Source organism: Plutella xylostella, chromosome 8 (assembly GCF_932276165.1).
Source record: "Plutella xylostella chromosome 8, ilPluXylo3.1, whole genome shotgun sequence".
Classification (NCBI taxonomy): domain Eukaryota; kingdom Metazoa; phylum Arthropoda; class Insecta; order Lepidoptera; family Plutellidae; genus Plutella; species Plutella xylostella.
In genome coordinates this window covers 1,711,633-1,730,584 of record NC_063988.1, presented here as the reverse complement: position 1 = coordinate 1,730,584, position 18,952 = coordinate 1,711,633, and the positions used below count along the sequence as shown (strand labels likewise).

The window sequence follows — 18,952 nt, the reverse complement described above, 5'->3', positions numbered from 1 at the left end:
TTAAAAGAAAAACTATTTTCAGTAATATTTAATTTAGAGGTAGTAAATACTTCACGAACCTGTTTGATTCCATATGCTTCTTGTTCTTATTATTTTGGTGACAAACACTACAGCTGGATAATTACGGGAATCATTCATTATGAACCACTAATTTAGAAAATTCACGAAAAAATCTTCACCATTGAAAAAATAGCGTTTTCCGAGAATAAGTCGTCTAAAATAATTTACTGGAGAATAAGCGACATCATCGTCAACTTATTCATTTTATTTTATTTAACTATTGTACAAATATCATAAATAAAAGTACAAAGGAGTGGACTTAATGCTAAAACTAACTTATCCTTTTCTTCAATGTTGAAATCGGGCCTAAGTCTTGGCAAAGCTTGCAGAGTCAGCTAGTTCGTAATAAAATGTACCAACCAAATTTTATTCCACAGTAAAATACAGCACTTTATTCAATTCAGACGCGTGCAATATTCGTTGCTGTTCGCATACAGATCATGCGGCTAGCTTCTCGTCCCAGTCCTAGTAACATTTATTCATCTCTTCGCTGGGCCTCTTGTACGGTTTTCACAATTTACAAAACGAAAAAGTTTAGCTTTTCTTCTGTCATCTGCATGCATTATCCGTCAAAAGTTTCGTGAAAGTTTCCGCTAGAGGCGCCACTTTGTATGGTTCAACCAAGGACTTTACAAAGTCCTTGGGTTCAACCGATTTTCATAAAACATGGCTAACAGGGTAACATTACCTATGCCATGCCTGTGACCCTAAAAAACGGAACCAATATCGGTTTAGCCTTTTTTGAGCTACGCTAACACAGACAGATACACAGACACACACACAGATACCCCCTTTTCCGTCGGGGGTTACAAATAGACAGTGTCATTCCGCACTACAATAGCTCCAAACTCCAAACAGACCCTTCCGCAACCGCTGTGTAGCAGCCGCGGCCGCGGGCGAACGTGCGTGACCCATTAGCCATTACTCTCATACAATACTACACACTAGGGTTGTCCAATGATTATCGAATTTATCGATAGACGACCTTCAAAGTGGAGAGATGTCGATAGTCAATTGAGCTATCGATAGAATAGTCTATAGCAATCTTGCTCCTCAGACATAGAGGTTATTCTGTTCATGAATAATCTATGGTGCAGGGTGAGAGAGCGTAAGATATAATATCATCAGCTCCTATAGCCTAGTAAAGTAGATAAAATCTGAAAAACAGACAAAAATACTACATAAATAACAGAAAACAAGAATATACTTAAAACCAAAAATCGTTGTCAAAACAAATTCGCGATGTGGGAGCCAGGCACCACTAGCCCACACATTGGCGCCCGCCGCGGGGCCGCGTCAGCCACATCACAGAAAGCCCTGCGGTTAATTAGGTGGCAATGTGTCTATGCAAATTGCTCTTAATTGCCTTTGTCAGAACTACACTGTCGAATTTGCAGAATTGCCTCTGAATTGCGCCGCAGGATATATATTGTACTAGCTGTGCCCGCGAGCTTCGCTTCGCCTTAAAAAGTTTTCCCGTGGGAATTCCGGGATAAAAAGTAGCCTATGTTCTTTCCCAGGGTCTATACCATATGTATAAACAACAACAACAAATTTCATTCAAATCCGTTCAGTAGTTTTGGCGTGAAAGAGTAACAGACAGACAGACAGACACAGTTACTTTCGCATTTATAATATTAGTTAGGATTAGTTAGGATGTACGTGGTGCGATTTCTGCGAATTGCTATATTGGGATTCGCAATTCAATGGACTGAAAGTGAATGATATTGCTGTAGCATCTATTATACAGGGTGTCAAAATTTGCAACGCAATTGAAGTAGCCCTTGGCATTGTTGTGCCAACCATCATGACACTATCGAGTTGCATCTCGAATCCAGAATATCGACATGCCAACAAACAAATGACAATGAAAATTCGTTACCGGAATATAATGCATGGAACAACTGAAATATAAGATAACTGGAGCTATCGTTATCTAGGTCAGCGGTTTCCGATTAGTGCTCCGCGGAACCCAGGGGATCCGTAAGAGGCCTCCGAGGTTCGGCTATATTTTAAGAATACTGCAAATTCCTAAAGGTCTAAGGGTTCCTCAAAGGAAAATATAAAAGGGTTACGCAGAGAAAAATACTGATCTAGATTATTATATAGGCACAGTCTATATACGTACATATAATATGTTTTAAAATTAGTTTACCTAATCATCATTGGCCACACCATCTGCCGCATCGTCGTTGATGGGTGGTTGATTACATCATTTACCTGTTTCACAATGTCTGGATAATGGCTACCTGTGGGATAAAAGACATGGTGCCACTGCAAAACATAATGACAGCAAGTCTTTTAACCCACAGGTAGACATTGTGAAACAGGCCCCATGTATAATTAATCACATAACTTTTAATTATTTACAATACTTGTGTAAGCATATTAGAAAATTAAGTATGTATTTATTTGCTTTTGTAAATCAATACGTAATTTCAAAAAAACATTATGTGAATATTGATTATGTTTAAACCTTTTAAAAACGTAATTGTAATTAAACAACATTGAATTTGATTTAAAAATAAGATAGTCAACGACTTTGGACGCCTCATGACAATTTAAATAGTTATGAACTGAGTAAAATCTAAAATCACAGGAAGCGGTCAGTATTTGCCGCCGGAAGTGTAGGTTTTAAAAAGTGACGTTTTAAGTCAAGTTTACTCATGAGGAGTCGAAAGTCAGTTGAGGCAGTCGCGATTTATCCGTGAGCCTGAACGGACGTTAGTCTGATACCCGGTCTGATCATTGTAATTCCAAATGTGTATGAATATACTTACAAAGTGAAATTATGCTTGTGGTCTTATTTTTCTGAACTAGCCAAATAGCTTTTAGTTCAGAAGTGAAGATAACTGTGATAATTAATATCACCCCATGCCTACAAGTGGATGGTGTTAAAAATCCTGGAAGCGGATTTCCTAGCTGGATAAGTTTATTGTGTTTGTATAAAGGATTAGTGAGCAGTAATCAAGGTATGTTGAAGTTTCATTTTTTTTTTCTCTTACTTGCTGTTGTTATACTGTAGACTGTGCTTTTTGGGGAAATGTTATACCTATATTTTAGTTCACCAGTAGGTTTAAAAATTAAAAACGAAATTATCATTTTGTTATCTGTCCTCGTGCTGAACATTACAGCCTTAGGGTCTATACATCATAATAGGCAGATTTTTTTAAGAGATTTTATCTGTTACATTAGTCCTACGTTGTTTCTCTAATGCAAATGCTGACCTAGATAAAGAATAATTTTAATTCGATTAAATCATACCAATATTGTATGTACAAAAAAAAAACACACACATTACCTGATCTCTATTAATCTTGTACAAGTTGAGATTGAGAGTGCTCATAGCATACCGCAGTTTTATTTTCGAAATATTATAGTTTAAAGGGTGTGTAGAAATAAAAGTGAGATTAAACTTTATTTAAACTGAAAGTACCTATAGACTACTTATGTATTATGTTTTCATGTTATGTTATGCATAAAGTGTAGATAGTTCAGTCAAGATAATATTAGTTAATTTTATTCCATAATTAGATGAATGCGTTGTTAGTAATTGCTTTTCTAATACAAGTGGAAGTTTCAGCGCAAGATCCATTATGCCATCCGGTGACGATGATGGCTCTGCTGCGCAGTTGCAGCCAGGACGCGAGGGTTCTCGGTCGGGATATGTGGATCCTCGGCCGCCACGTGGCCAGTCGCGCTCCTCTCACCAGTCGCCTGCCCGAGAAGGGACACGCTCGCGCTCGGTGCGTAGGCGTGACGTGCGCATGAAGCGGGCGCGTCGGCAGCGCTCGCCTTCTTCAGATTCACCTGAGGATGCTTCGAGAGACCGCCGTAAGAAGCATCAGCAGCGCTCACATACACGGGGTAGGAGACGAGCTAGCTCTACGTGCAGCAGTTCCCAGTCCAGGTCTCCGTTAAACGACCATCGAGAAAACGTCGTCGACAACACCGTGAGACAAGCAGTCGCCGTCTGGATCGATCTGGATCGAGGCGCAACGAACGGTCTACGAGACGGCAACGGAGATTATCATCGGTAAGCGAATCAGATCATTCAACTGACAAGTTCATAGATAAAGTAAACAATTCCATTAAAAATCACACCGTTATAGTAAATGTTAGCAGATCCAAGTATAACGTGAAGCCATGGATTACGCCAGGCCTCATCAGATGTATGAAGCACAGAGACAAACTACATCTTAAATGCAGAAAAAATCCTAAGGACACTACTGCCAAATTAATATACCACAGATATCGTAACTTTTGTGTTGATATACTTCATCGTGTAAAAGCAGACTATGAAAATAATTTACTATCAGATTGCAAAAAAGACCCAAAACAGTTGTGGACAGCGATTAAAAACATATGCGAAATTCAAACCTCCAAATCCAATTCGTCAAACGAACTGCTCGCTAATCATCCTAACCCCACCGATGCAATAAATGCATGTAATCGGTACTTTACCACAGTGGGTTCAGATTTAGCTACGAAAATTTTGAAAAAAACTAACAACTCCGAGGAAAATTTAGCACGTTTAGCAAAATCCGAGACCACTCCTGTTCATTCTCTTTTCATGACCCCTACCGATGAACCTGAAATAGCTACTCTTATAAAAGACCTCAAAGATAATAGCGCTCCCGGTTTAGATGGTATTAACAGCGTACTGATTAAAAAAATTGTAAATAGCATTATAAAACCTTTCACACACATTTGTAATATCAGTCTGAACAGCGGAATTTTTCCGACTGCATGGAAAGTAGCTTGTGTAATACCAATCCACAAGGCAGGCTCAAAACATGAACCTAGTAATTTTAGACCTATCTCCCTTCTGGCAATATTTTCAAAACTACTAGAAAAACTTGTAAATAAACGTTTAATACAATACCTTGAGTCCAAACACATTCTTTCAAATTGCCAATTCGGTTTCAGACCCAAAAAATCTACTGAAGATGCAATCACAATGCTATTAAACTCCGTAACCTCGAAACTTGATAGAGGTCTATGCTGTATAGGAGCGTTTTTAGACCTAGCTAAAGCGTTCGATACAGTATCTATACCAATACTACTCCAAAAACTAGAAAATGTAGGCATCCGAGGCACCACCTTAGACTGGTTTACTAGCTACCTCACGAAAAGGCAACAAATTGTTAGAATTGGCAATAATCACAGTGACCCTTTAGAAACGAACTACGGCGTGCCCCAAGGTAGCACGTTAGGACCGACATTATTTCTCCTTTATATCAATGATATATCAACCTCAATCTCTCCCAGACACGACGCTGAAATAGTATGCTACGCGGATGACACTGCCATTCTGTTCAGCGATAAAACTTGGGACTCTACTTACTCTAAAGCTGTCGATGGGCTGTCCGAAATGGCTGAATGGCTTGGAAAGAATCTTCTTACGCTCAACACTACTAAAACCAAATACTTATCGTTCCATAAAACCATAGCTTCTCAACCAAAAACTAACCTTAATATACAAATTCACACTTGCGACAGATCCTCTTTAGCTTGCCAATGTGACTACATAGAAAGAGCCACAGAAATAAAATATCTTGGTATAATTTTAGATGATAAATTAAATTTCCATAACCACATAAACGCAGTATCTAGTCGAACTAGACGATTAATTAACATTATGAGACTTCTCAGAAATGGTGCTAACAAGGACACTCTACACTATGTTTACCTATCACTTTGCCAGCCCATCTTAACATACTGCATAAGTCAATGGGGTGGATCATCGAAAACATATATGATAACTATCGAAAGAGCGCAACGGTCAATCATAAAGGTCATGTATAAAAAGAAAAAGAGATATCCTACCACACTCTTATATAAAGAAAGTAAAATATTAAGCATAAGAAAACTTTACATCCTTCAGGCATCGCTCATACAGCACAAGATAGTTCTCAATTCTATAGAATACGAACATATGCTTTCCCAAAGAGTGTTCAGAGCCTCACCAGTCACTGCCAATACTGCATTTGGACAAAGATTTCCTCCGTTCCTTCATCCACACATATACAATAAGATTATCAAAGTAAATCCTAACTTGAAACAATGCACAATGAAAGAAACCAAAAATATCTTGAGTAAATGGCTTATTAATCTTGATTATTCAGATACAGAAGAAATCCTAAGCATAACAAAATAAATTCCAACTACCTATTATATGCTAAATAAATTCCTACTTAAGCTCCCATATACATATATATATATATATACATATATATATTATCTTATATAAATATTGAATGGTATATCTATATAATAATATATTTACCTATATATGTGATAATACTATTATTATTTGTAACTTATCTCCAATGTTTAAATTTCACAGTTTTTAGATTAAAATAATTTAAGTTTTTAAAGTCTAAATAATTACCTTAAGTCAAATAGAGATCTCATTTATTTTACCTAATAAGTTGATTACATCCTCACAAGGATTGAATAAAATTATTGTTTTCTTTTTTAAATTAAAATATTTTTCCATAATTAGTTACCTACCTAGAATTTAAATAATTTTGTTACTTTTATTTTATTTTTACACAACAGTGTACCACCTAGCGCATAACAAATTACTATGGTTATATCTGCCTACCGAAGTCCACGACACAGGCTTAGCCTAGTGTGGACTTCACTGAAATTCCATGCGAAATACCTAATGTCATCATTTAGTATGGACGACTTGTAACTAGGAAAAAGAAACGTTGTCATAGTAGCGATAATACTGGAAAAGTTAATTTAACTGCCAATGATATAATAGAGTTAATTCGGTCAATGCCATCTTCTTCACAGCAACAACAGAATCACTTTTCAATGAGTGCTAATGCTTTGCCCGAATTCGATCCAACAAATAAAGAGCAAACAGTTGATAACTGGATTAATAAAGTGGAGGAATGTTCTAAGCTCTACCAATGGAATGAAACCCAGTTGTTACACTATGCCCTTCCCAAATTGACCGGGGTTGCAAAAATATGGTACCAAGGGCTACCATCACTTAGTTACAGTTGGTCAGAATGGAAGGAAAAATTAATTAAAACTTTCCCTACTGTACAAAATTATGCGCAACTATTACATGAAATGCTAGGTTTAATGAATCTGTGGAAACCTATTTTTACCATAAACTAAACCTTTTAAATAGGTGCGAAATTACCGGCAAAAAAGCCGTGGACTGTATAATTTATGGGTTAGAAGATAGGGGTCTACGAATGGGCGCCCAAGCAGTTAACTATACCGTACCAGAAGATCTGTTAGGTTACCTGAAATCGGTTAAAACGGATGATTTATTAAGACAACCGCGGTTTAATAATTTTAAACGGCGCACGGACTTACAATCAAATGCTAACTCAACGCCTATTAAATGTTTTAATTGTGATGAATTGGGACATCCTAGTTTTAAATGCAGTAAACCACTGGTAACATGTAATATTTGTAAAAAGCTAGGCCATCAAAGTAATTCGTGCCGTAGAATAAACAAAAGATACGATGATAATAAAACCAATGAAAAGAAAACGTCTGAAGTCAAATTAGTAGGCACACCAGACGAAAAGTATGTCTTGCCGATTACTGTTAATGGTATTAGCAAACATTGCTACGTTGATTTAGGGAGCCAATCTACTTTAATGCGACTAAGTGACTTTAATGAATTAGGATTGCAGTACAACAACATAGATTTGCCAATATTAAAGGGGTTCGGTAGCTCTCTCATAAAACCAGTGGGAAAATCATTATTAAAACTAGTAGTGCAAGGAGTTTCTGCTGATGTTGAGGTTCTGATTGTGGAAGATAGCTTGCTTAAATACCCAGTGCTTTTAGGGCATACATTCACCGAACAATCCGGAGTTGTCATAATAAAAACCGATAAACATCTTCGTTTGCACAAACAAATTGACAATGCAGCAGATTACGAAAATACTGTCAATAAAATTAAGTTAATAGTTTCCGAAAATACTACAATACCTTCAATAGCTGCTGTGCCGGTTTAATGTGAGACTAAAATGACTTCAGACATTCTCATAAATGAGTCATTAAGGTGTATTAGAAACTTAAAATATTACGTATTGCTAGGGATTTACAGTTTAAATGATGGAAAAGGGTGCGTTTTGATCGTAAACTTAGGCAACGAAACTATTAGTCTAGAGAAAGATACTTTATTGACTCGAGCCTGTACTGTAAATGACAAAGAATTAACAATTAACAAAATCGAATCGATTGAAGATCCTTTTTGCGAACAGATTAAAACAGATACTGATAGATCTTCAACAGATAGAGATAAGTTAGAGGTTTTATTGCGCAAGTACAGACAGTGTTTTTCATTTGGTTTGACTGATCTTGGGTTGACTAATCTATCCCAAATGACAATAACTCTCAAGGATTCTATACCGGTCGTCTATAGGCCTTATCGTATGGCCCATTCGGAGAGGCAAAAAGTTAAGGATATGATAAAAGAAATGCTTGACTGCGGCATAGTGACGGAATCAACGTCGGCTTACGCCAGCCCTATTTTATTGGTACAGAAAAAAACGGGTGACCAACGGCTTTGTATTGATTACCGTGCTCTAAATGCAAAAACCATAAAAGAACATTACCCTTTACCGTTGGTCGAAGACCAAATAGATTGTTTAGGAGGCCATGAATATTTCATAACCCTGGACTTAGCATCCGGTTACTATCAGATACCGGTCGCGCCGGACTCTCAGGACAAAACTGCATTTGTCACACCTGACGGACAGTACCAATTTACAAGAATGCCGTTTGGTTTAGCAAATGCGCCTTCAGTCTTTCAAAAAACTATCAATACGATGTTGAAAGACGTCCCGAACGGTGTGGCCTATGCTTTTATGGACGATATTATAATACCGGCAAATAGCGTAAGCGAGGGCATGATTAAATTGGAGACCGTATTAAAATTGTTAGAAAAATCAGGGCTTACCCTCAAACTTTCAAAATGTAAGTTCTTTTTCAAAAATATTGATTATTTAGGATTTGAAGTCTCTAAAGAAGGAGTAAAACCAGGTAGTCGGAAAACCGAGGCAGTAGAAAAGTTCAAAACGCCCGAGAATCAACATGAAATTCGCCAATTTTTAGGACTTGCGAGTTTTTTCCGTAGGTTTGTTAAGGGTTTTGCAATAATTGCGAACCCCCTAACAAGACTTTTAAAAAAAGATACCAAGTTCGAATGGGGCCCGGATCAGCAAAATGCGTTTGATACTCTAAAAATAGAATTGACAAAGCGACCTATATTAGCGCTTTATGACCCTAAAGCAAAAACTTATTTACATACGGACGCGAGTAAGATGGGGATTGCGGGCATCCTTTTACAGGAAGATCATGAAGGGAGATTACGAGCAATCTCATACTATAGCCGTCAAACGACTCCAGAGGAGCAGAAATATCATTCGTTTGAATTAGAAACCTTGGCTGTGATTGCATCATTGAATCGATTCCGGGTATACTTATTAGGAGTCCCGTTCACGATAGTCACAGATTGCAATGCGCTACGTACTACTTTATCAAAAAAGGATATGATTCCTAGAATTAGTAGATGGTGGTTACAATTACAAGAATATAAGTGTGAAATAGAGTATCGCCCCGGCTCAAGAATGACTCACGTAGATGCGTTAAGTAGGAACGCAATCCCATCAGACGATGAACCTCAAACAGTTTTTGATGTTTGCAATATAGAAACTGAGGATTGGTTAGCAACAATGCAAAGTATAGATGAAGACATACTTAGAATCAAACGAATTTTAGAAGATCCGGAAACTAATAATGTTGTTGATGCTCACAAAAATTATAAAATAAAAAACGGCAAACTTTATAGGATTGTAGGCGATGAGTTAAAATGGGTTGTCCCTAGAGGATTTAGGTGGCAATTACTACAGAAAAATCATGACGAATTGGGTCATTTTGGCGTGGATAAAACACTCGATAAAATAAAAAGCTTGTATTGGTTTCCCAAAATGAACAAATTTGTAAAGAAATATGTTCAATCCTGCCTAGAATGTTCATATCATAAATTACCAACAGGACATAAGGAAGGAATGCTCCATCCTATACCCAAAATTGAGGAACCTTTCCATACTATTCACATGGACCACCTAGGTCCATTTGTAAAAAGTAAATCAAAGAATATGTACATTCTCGTTATAATAGATGCATACACAAAATACATCAACTTATATGCTGTTAAGAACACAAAGACCAAAACCACTCTGAAAATACTAAATCAGTATTTTAGTTTATTTGGTATCCCGACTCGACTAATAAGTGATCGTGGTACATCGTTTACCAGCAAAAATTTTAAAGATTTTGTATCGAAGTTAGGTATCAGACATGTGTTGAATGCGGTTGCTACTCCGAGGGCCAATGGCCAAGTAGAAAGATACAATAGGACTATATTGTCATCATTAGCAACTAAAAACCATAACTGTCAGGAAAATGAATGGGACACACACTTGGAAGAAATACAGTTAGGACTTAACACAACAATTAATAAAGGAACAGGGAAAAGCCCATCGGAGGTTTTGTTTGGTTTCAGACTACGGACAAAAGGAGATGGATTAGTTTCTTCTCTTTTAGAAAATGAAGTTAATAGAGAACCCATAGATGACGTTAGGCAGGAAGTAAATCAAAATATTGCTAAAGAACAAAATAAACAAAAAGCTCGCTTTGATAAAAAAAGGAAGGAGTCTACAAAATATAAAATAGGTGACTTGGTTAGGATTGAAAGGGACGTTACTAGCAATAATGGTAAATCAAGAAAGCTTTTACAGAAAATACAAGGACCATATAGGGTCATCAAGGTACTTGACAATGATAGGTATATCGTTGAAGATACGCCTTTAACGCGTAAACAAAATAGACGTTATGAAGGCGTTATTGCAGTTGATAAAATGTTTCCCTGGTTAGCATTCACGGAAAACTTTTCGAGCGACGAAAATTCTAATTGATGATGTTTGTTGTGGTGAGGAGGCATTGATCTTGTAATTATTATTAGATAGGCATCGATTTTGGTATGTTGATTTTTTTTTATTATGAATTTGTTTATTTCAATATTTGTGTCAATGCACATGAGGCCGATAAGCCAACTGAATGAGTGCATTAGTTTTAAGATTATGCACATGAGGCCGATAAGCCAAATGAGTGAGTGCATTAGTTTTAAGATATGCACATGAGGCCGATAAGCCAAATGAGTGAGTGCATTAGTTTTAAGATATGCACATGAGGCCGATAAGCCAACTGAGTGAGTGCATTAGTTTTAAGATATGCACATGAGGCCGATAAGCCAAATGAGTGAGTGCATTAGTTTTAAGATATGCACATGAGGCCGATAAGCCAAATGAGTGAGTGCATTAGTTTTAAGAGTAGATCTGGAAGTTATTGTGATAATTAGTACGGTAGATTAATGATCATAGTTCGAAGAGAGTATGAACCTACCTTTATTTTGTATGTAATAGAAATACAGTATATGAATTGATGGAACAATTTTACAGATAAGATGGCCGAACTGATTTTATTTACAGCAATTATTTTTTGTAAAATTTTATTTTAATGTCAAGTATACCTTATGTACAATTGGTTAATATTGTATCATATACCTATTTAAACCTTTCTATTCAGTTGGACTTATTGTTAAAACGAGAGGACTCGTTAATTACAGAATGGCCGACTGTAAGCATATTAGAAAATTAAGTATGTATTTATTTGCTTTTGTAAATCAATACGTAATTTCAAAAAAACATTATGTGAATATTGATTATGTTTAAACCTTTTAAAAACGTAATTGTAATTAAACAACATTGAATTTGATTTAAAAATAAGATAGTCAACGACTTTGGACGCCTCATGACAATTTAAATAGTTATGAACTGAGTAAAATCTAAAATCACAGGAAGCGGTCAGTATTTGCCGCCGGAAGTGTAGGTTTTAAAAAGTGACGTTTTAAGTCAAGTTTACTCATGAGGAGTCGAAAGTCAGTTGAGGCAGTCGCGATTTATCCGTGAGCCTGAACGGACGTTAGTCTGATACCCGGTCTGATCATTGTAATTCCAAATGTGTATGAATATACTTACAAAGTGAAATTATGCTTGTGGTCTTATTTTTCTGAACTAGCCAAATAGCTTTTACTTGAAGACATACTTAGAGACACGGATTTTCAAACTCAAGACTTTAAGGGCCTTACCACAAAAACTTAGACAGTATTTAACAGATGTTTAGCGCTGTCAAACGCCTACAAAAAAAAAACACGCACTCACGCCTTGTACTAATGTACTCCCTTGCGGGGTAGGCAGAGGTGCATTGCTGCACCCACTTTTCGCCAGAGTGTTATGTTAGTCCCAATGTAATAGGGGGCGGGCCTGTTGCCATTTCACGGGCACATCCAAGACCTGAGAACAAATATCTGTGTTTAAACAAGTATCTGCCCCAGCCGGGAATCGAACCCGGGACCACCTACACGACACGCCAACAAAATCTGTCAAATTTCGTTTTAAACACTAGTTAAACAGTGTTTAAAGTTTTTTGTGGTAGCACAGTAAGGCTTTATCCTCGCAGTATTTCAGCCGCTCACAGGTTCATAAAGTAGCTTGGTCGAGCTAGCGAGCCAGCCTCCTCATGTAAAATTCATATTACTTATATTAATGTAACACAATTTCTCTTGTGTCATTTCCACAAACGTGAGTACCTACTCAATTTACATTCACGGAAATTTATATCAGATATTTCGGCTGAATATTTTCGTTTTCATGTGTAAATGGACGGCGAATAAATCGCACTGCAGATAGGTATACATTAAGAGAGTTGGAGTCGTAAAGCTTGTATTTATTAGGTATATTATAAAATTGATGACTATAGGTAAATAAACAACATTATTGCATCATCGTGTTAGTTAATCAGTGGAGGGGGCACGCTGTATTATGTAGTTAGAGTTAAGTTACATTTCAAATAACTAAACGTTAAAAAACCCCGAAATTCAACACTAAGCCCCTGTTTCACAATGTCTGGTTAGTCGCTACCTGTCGGATAAAATACATGCTGTCACTGTCTAAAAAATAATAACAGAGAGTGACAGCATGTATTTTATCCGTCAGGTAGCCACTAACCAGACATTGTGAAACAGACCCTAAAAGTCACACAACTATTGAATGGCTGAACTGATTTTAATACTCGGTATAACATTACCCTAAAAAACAAAACGGAAATCGGTTCAGCTGTTTTTACCACAGACAGATCACAGACACGTCAAACTTATAGGACTCCTCTTTTTCGTCTTCTCTTTCCCCACCACACTAACCGCCTCCTCGCCCCCAGGACTGGAAGGTGCACATGTTCACACCCTTCACTCCGACCGTCGAGGCGCCGGGCGTCCGCGAGCCGTTCCTCAGCCAGTACCCGCACCACGCCGCCGCCGCCGGCCTCATGCATCGGGTGCCGCTGATCACTAGTGTCACTAGTGAGGAGGGACTGTATCCTGCTGCTGGTGAGAACCACGATACAATGACTAGTTGATAGAAGTCTTGATGTTTAATAGATATGTACAGTGGTCCACTCGCGGTTACTGTTTCGAAAATAGTCGTTAAGCATAGTCGGAGGCCTTCGGGCAGCTTAAAAACATCTGACAGTCGGGTAGAACACTTACCCGACAACTCTCTCAGCACAAGCTTGCTTTTGTTGGGGTCCACCAACCCGCACTAGGCCAGCGTGGTGGACTAGGCCTAAAACCCTTCCTTCATTGGAAGGTCGTGATGTATGTGTCGCAGGCATCTGGTTTAATCTCCTGTTTGATTGAACCGCTAGCCCGTTCATTGGATGACGCTACTCAGTTGAATGGCTAAGGAACAACTCGTCAAGTGGTTGACTGTAACGTCCAACGTCTTGACTGAACTTTATTCAGCGAAGTCGTTAAATGGGATATAGTAGAGCAACTTTGTAATGTCTGGTTAGGATGAACATGACCAGACAAGAGTCAACAAAAAGACTATGTTACAAAGCTCTCATCTCACAAATTAACTAAACAATAACAATAAACCTACCTTGATATTGTTGTTCATAATTATCAAGTTTCAGCACATTTTTTTCTTTGAAACTATCCGCCAGCGGTGTAATAATAGGTAAATCCATGTTGTCACACTATTTTAACATAAATAACGCACTTTAAAGCTAATTTATTTGGAAAAAATAACAATACAAGTGTTTTTTGTGTCAGCTGTTCGCTGTTAGACGCCATATTTGTTTTATTCACCACCTGACTGATTTTAAGTCCGCTAACTAGTTTGACGTTTTGTGACGCTTGTACAATCAACGTTCGGCCTAGTCATACAACTGAATAGCGTCATCCAATGAACGGGCTAGCGGTTCAATCAAACAGGAGATTAAACCAGATGCCTGCGACATATGTATGATGTTCTTAATATAATATGTGGGGACAACTCACACACCCATCAGGCCTTCCGACCCCAAAATAAGCACAGCCTGTTATATGGGTATTGGACAGCTTATATGTATATCTACTAAAAAAATATCTGCCCCGGCCGGGAATCGAGACCTTCGTCATAGCATTCAGGGTCACTAATTACTACCTACACCATTCAGGCTACGTTTATACATTATTGCGTTACAGGTTATATATAGGTTTGTTAGTTTTTAACCCCTCTATTTGTCTTTGTCAGGCGTTAGCCCTAACTTCTATACCATGTGGTGGTGAACACAACCAAAGTTAGATAGTAAATAATGACAATTTATGAAATCCAATTAAATGAGGTGTAATTAATAACCCTTTTAGCCAAAACGTTGTATTTCATATTTCATGAAACCGCATCCATTTGTCCGTTGCTAACTTGTTTGTTGAAACTAAATATTGCCATGATTAATTTGTCACAGCAAAATGTGGTTTCAGAGGGCTGCAGGGCGATTCTGTAGCTTTCAGATTTAACTATTCTACTTTAGTTAGTAAAACTTGCATATTTAAGTTTGTCTTACAATTATATACTTATAAGAGTTGATAATTTGATTTTCTTCACCATAAAGGTTCACTGGAAGAAATCGCGTTAAGGCGATAAGTCCGCCTTTGTGTACATAGACTGTGAACTGTAATCATCTGTACCTATTTTGTATGTTTCTATGTGTATGCAATAAAGAGTTTAAATAAATAAATATAAATAAAACTTTCAGGTACTTACAATGACACAGATGAAAACTCTGTTTTCAAAACATACACTCAGTTTAAATACGGCTAGTAAGTGCAATGCTGAAAAGCGGTTCACACTTCAGAATCATTAGCTTTTTCTTAAATATAACCGTCGTGTAGTGATAGTAAATAAAATTACTTGTATTGTGCTAAAAAACTTATTGTAAAACGTAACGTTGATCTCTGGTCCGAGGAGTTTACAGAATAGCAATGTTATGTTGTTAGCTAAAGTATGCTCTAATTAACTAATGTAGTTCCATTATGAAAGAATTTTACAGAGCATGCATTTTCGTGTTATAAAATTATAGGTAGACACCAAAACCACAACCAATAGAATACGAATTGGCAGTAACTCTATGGGCCTGTCTCACGACGTCTGGATAATGGCTACCTGTGGAATAAATTATATCCTGTCACTGTCTAAAACATCATAATTACAGACAGCATTTCCTTTATCCCACAGGTAACCATTATGCAAACATTGTGAAACAGGCCATAAACCTACTAATCTTGAAAGCGCTCACTGACAGATTTTAAAATCCGGGAAATGCTCCGATGAGCGCTTACGCATATTCAGGTTACTGGTACAGGCCGTACAGGTAGATACAGGGAACCTGATTCTCTATGTAAGCACCCAAAGGTAAGAGCCCTAGCCTAGCCCACGGCCACTTTTACTGCTACTGATGCGCGTTAGTCGCATTTGCAACGCGGTACAGAAGCGATGCCAACGCGCTACACTACAGCATTGCGACTGTAACGCGCGACATCATCGCTACAAAAAGTCGTCGTGGGCGAGAGCTCTAAAGTGTAAGCATGTAGCCCCCAATTCTTAGCTCCAAAAAATAAAAACAAAATTTTTATTTTCAGTAACTTAGTCTAGGTATAACAAAACATTGTTGGGGCACTCTTCTATTAAGTAAAAAAATACCTGTATTAGGAGACCCCGCTCTTCCTGGACCACTGTATGTAGTAGTTACTTACATTAAATAAACTTACTTACAAACAACCCCTCTCTTCACCAGCCTACCAGCTCCACCCTGACTTGCTCCCCGACCTCGAAGCTCACTGGGAGCACCTCGCAGCCAACATCTTCGAGTTCAACGACACGCTGCCAGCCGCGCGCCGCCCCGAGGTGGCTGCCAAGATCAAGCAGCAGTACCTGGGAGGGAAACCTGTCGGGCAGGACACTTTTGCGCAGCTTGTGCAGGTAGGTTGTGTGTGGTAGGTAGAAGAGTATTGTGTGTGGGAGTTGTAGGGTACATGCTGGAACGACTGTCAGAAAGTTATGTACCAGATGGTACCAGCAACGGATACAATTTCAAAACAATATCCCGTGTTCAACTCGTGAGGCGAGCGTGTAATTCAATTCAATTCAATTCATTTTATTGCAGATATAAAATCCATAAAAAAGAGTTAGTAACAATGTTAACTTACGCTAATGTTAGTACCTTATGCTAAACACAATAATGATAAATAATAAATAAAAAGTGTAAGTACACAGGTGTAAGCCTACTCACCGATCCTCCGTCCACCACGGCCGGACATGCAGACTGCACCAGTGGCGCAGGATCGGGGAGTCCCACCTGTCCACCAACGTACCTAGCAAGCTGTTGGAGCTGGCGCGCACTCGCCCGAGCAGAGACGCACACCTTTTCCGTAACACGGCATGGAAGCCATCGGTGTGCGCCTCAGCAAACATGCCGGAAGCGCTACAAAAGCGTCTCAGCCCCAGCAGCACCCTAAATGCGTTGTTATATTGCACGCGCAGGGCATTGTATGCTCCCTGCGTACAGCTGGTCCACAGGCTGCAGGTGTACATAGACTGGCAGAAAGCCTTGAAAAGCATGATTTTGACTTCCTTTGTACACCTAGCGAACCTACGGGCCAACATGTTAGCACGAACACACAACGCCCTGCGCTCCCTCTCAATGTCTGCCTTGTCACTTAAGTCGCAGGTGACCCAGTGACCCAGGTATTTAAATTTGTCAACTTGTTTGAGCGGAGTTCCATTTAAGGGGATGTCAGGAACAGTGGTGTATGTCTTGTTGACCGCCCTGAACACCATGAACTCGCTCTTAGACTCGTTATACCTGAGTCCATGAGTCACCGCATACTGTTCGCATATCGCCAGTAGATGTCTGAGAGCCCTCACCGTTGGGCTCAGCAACACCATATCGTCGGCGTAGCTGATATTGTTCATAGCTACCCCGTCAATGGAACAACCAACTTGAGCGTTGCTGAGCTCAACGATGAGCCTGTTGACGTACAAGCTGAAGAGCTTAGGGGAGGTTAGGCCACCTTGCCTCACTCCACACTCCAGCCTGTAAGCATCCGACAAGCTGCTCCCCGCCCATCTCACACAATTAGTCTGATTGCCGTACCAATACTTAAGAACCGATATTACCTCTTTAGGTAGTGTGGTTTCCCTTACCAACTTATCCCACAGCACTTTATACGACACCAGGTCAAATGCCTTGGACAGATCCAGAAAACAGGCGTATACCGGCGTCCTCCTGTCAGCGTAGTATTGAACAGTATGCTTGAGGCATAATATGGCAGTTTCGGTGGACAGATTGGGACGAAACCCGAATTGTGCATCGTGAATCTTTATATGCTCACCCAGACGCCGGTCAAGCATACTATCCAAAACCTTCGCTATGACAGTGGCCAGCGATATAGGCCTGTAGTTGGACAAGTCCGAGGCATCCCCAGTTTTGTTCTTAAGTATCGGCACCACAATCGTCTTCATCATCTCCGACGGCAGATATGAGTGACTAAGACAGAGATTGTAGAACATTGCCAACACTCTAGGTAGGTGGACCCCTGCACACTGGAGATGTTCGATGCTGAGAAGGTCATGACCAGGCGACTTGCCACGCACCATCTTTCCAATAACTTTGGCAACTTCTTTGGCCTGAAAGCGGACCTCAAGTTCCTGTTGTGAACCGTCTACCACCTCAGCATCATCTACATGTACAGCCGGACCCAATGGTGAGCTAACCTGAAAGTGAGATTTAAATAAGTTGGCAATGTCCTTAGGGTCATGCACTCCTCCTACGCTCACAGGGTGGCCCGACCTTGGGTTCAGCTTCTTAGTTTCCTTCCAAAAGGAGCCAAATTTTTTAGAAGAATGTAGTGAGGCAATTTTATCCATCTTGATCTGCTCTTGGTTGTTTTGTAACCATTTCAATTTTGATTTAAACTGCGACCTTGTTTCTTTCATTTTAAGATGGATAGGACCTGACCGGGGTCGATTATATGATACCCATTCAAGAAACCAAAGTCGAGACTCCGCATAAGCCTCCTTAACATGAGCATTCCAACCTGTTATATATTTCTTATTACTAACACGATTTATATTGCAACTTAAATTAGCAGCATCTTGTAAAATATTAACAATACTATGGTACATCCTATCTATTACACATTTATGAGATATATTTAAACAAATTTTATCACAGCAACTTGAAAACTCTTGAGGAAAATCTATATCTCTCAATTTTGAACTACAAAGATCCTTATATGTATCTATTTGAGTTAAATCCCTTTGCCCCCATATAATACAATTTTTATTAGCACTAGGTAACATAGTCTTTGGTTTAATATGATTAAGGTTGCAATTTAACTGTAATGGCATATGATCTGACCAGTATGAGTCATACAGAACAGCGGCGCTAGTTACTACGCGCCGCG

General features: G+C 38.8%; 1 protein-coding gene across 1 annotated transcript in view; it reads left to right on the top strand.

The window, feature by feature from the left end:
• Nucleotides 1-18,952, top strand: part of LOC105393732 (venom carboxylesterase-6) — a 63,566-nt gene that overhangs the window by 27,025 nt on the left and 17,589 nt on the right. The window contains exons 6-7 of the mRNA XM_011565532.3: nucleotides 13,384-13,552; nucleotides 16,282-16,466. Of these exons, the coding sequence (XP_011563834.3) occupies nucleotides 13,384-13,552; nucleotides 16,282-16,466 (354 nt within the window). The remainder of the gene's footprint in view (nucleotides 1-13,383; nucleotides 13,553-16,281; nucleotides 16,467-18,952) is intronic.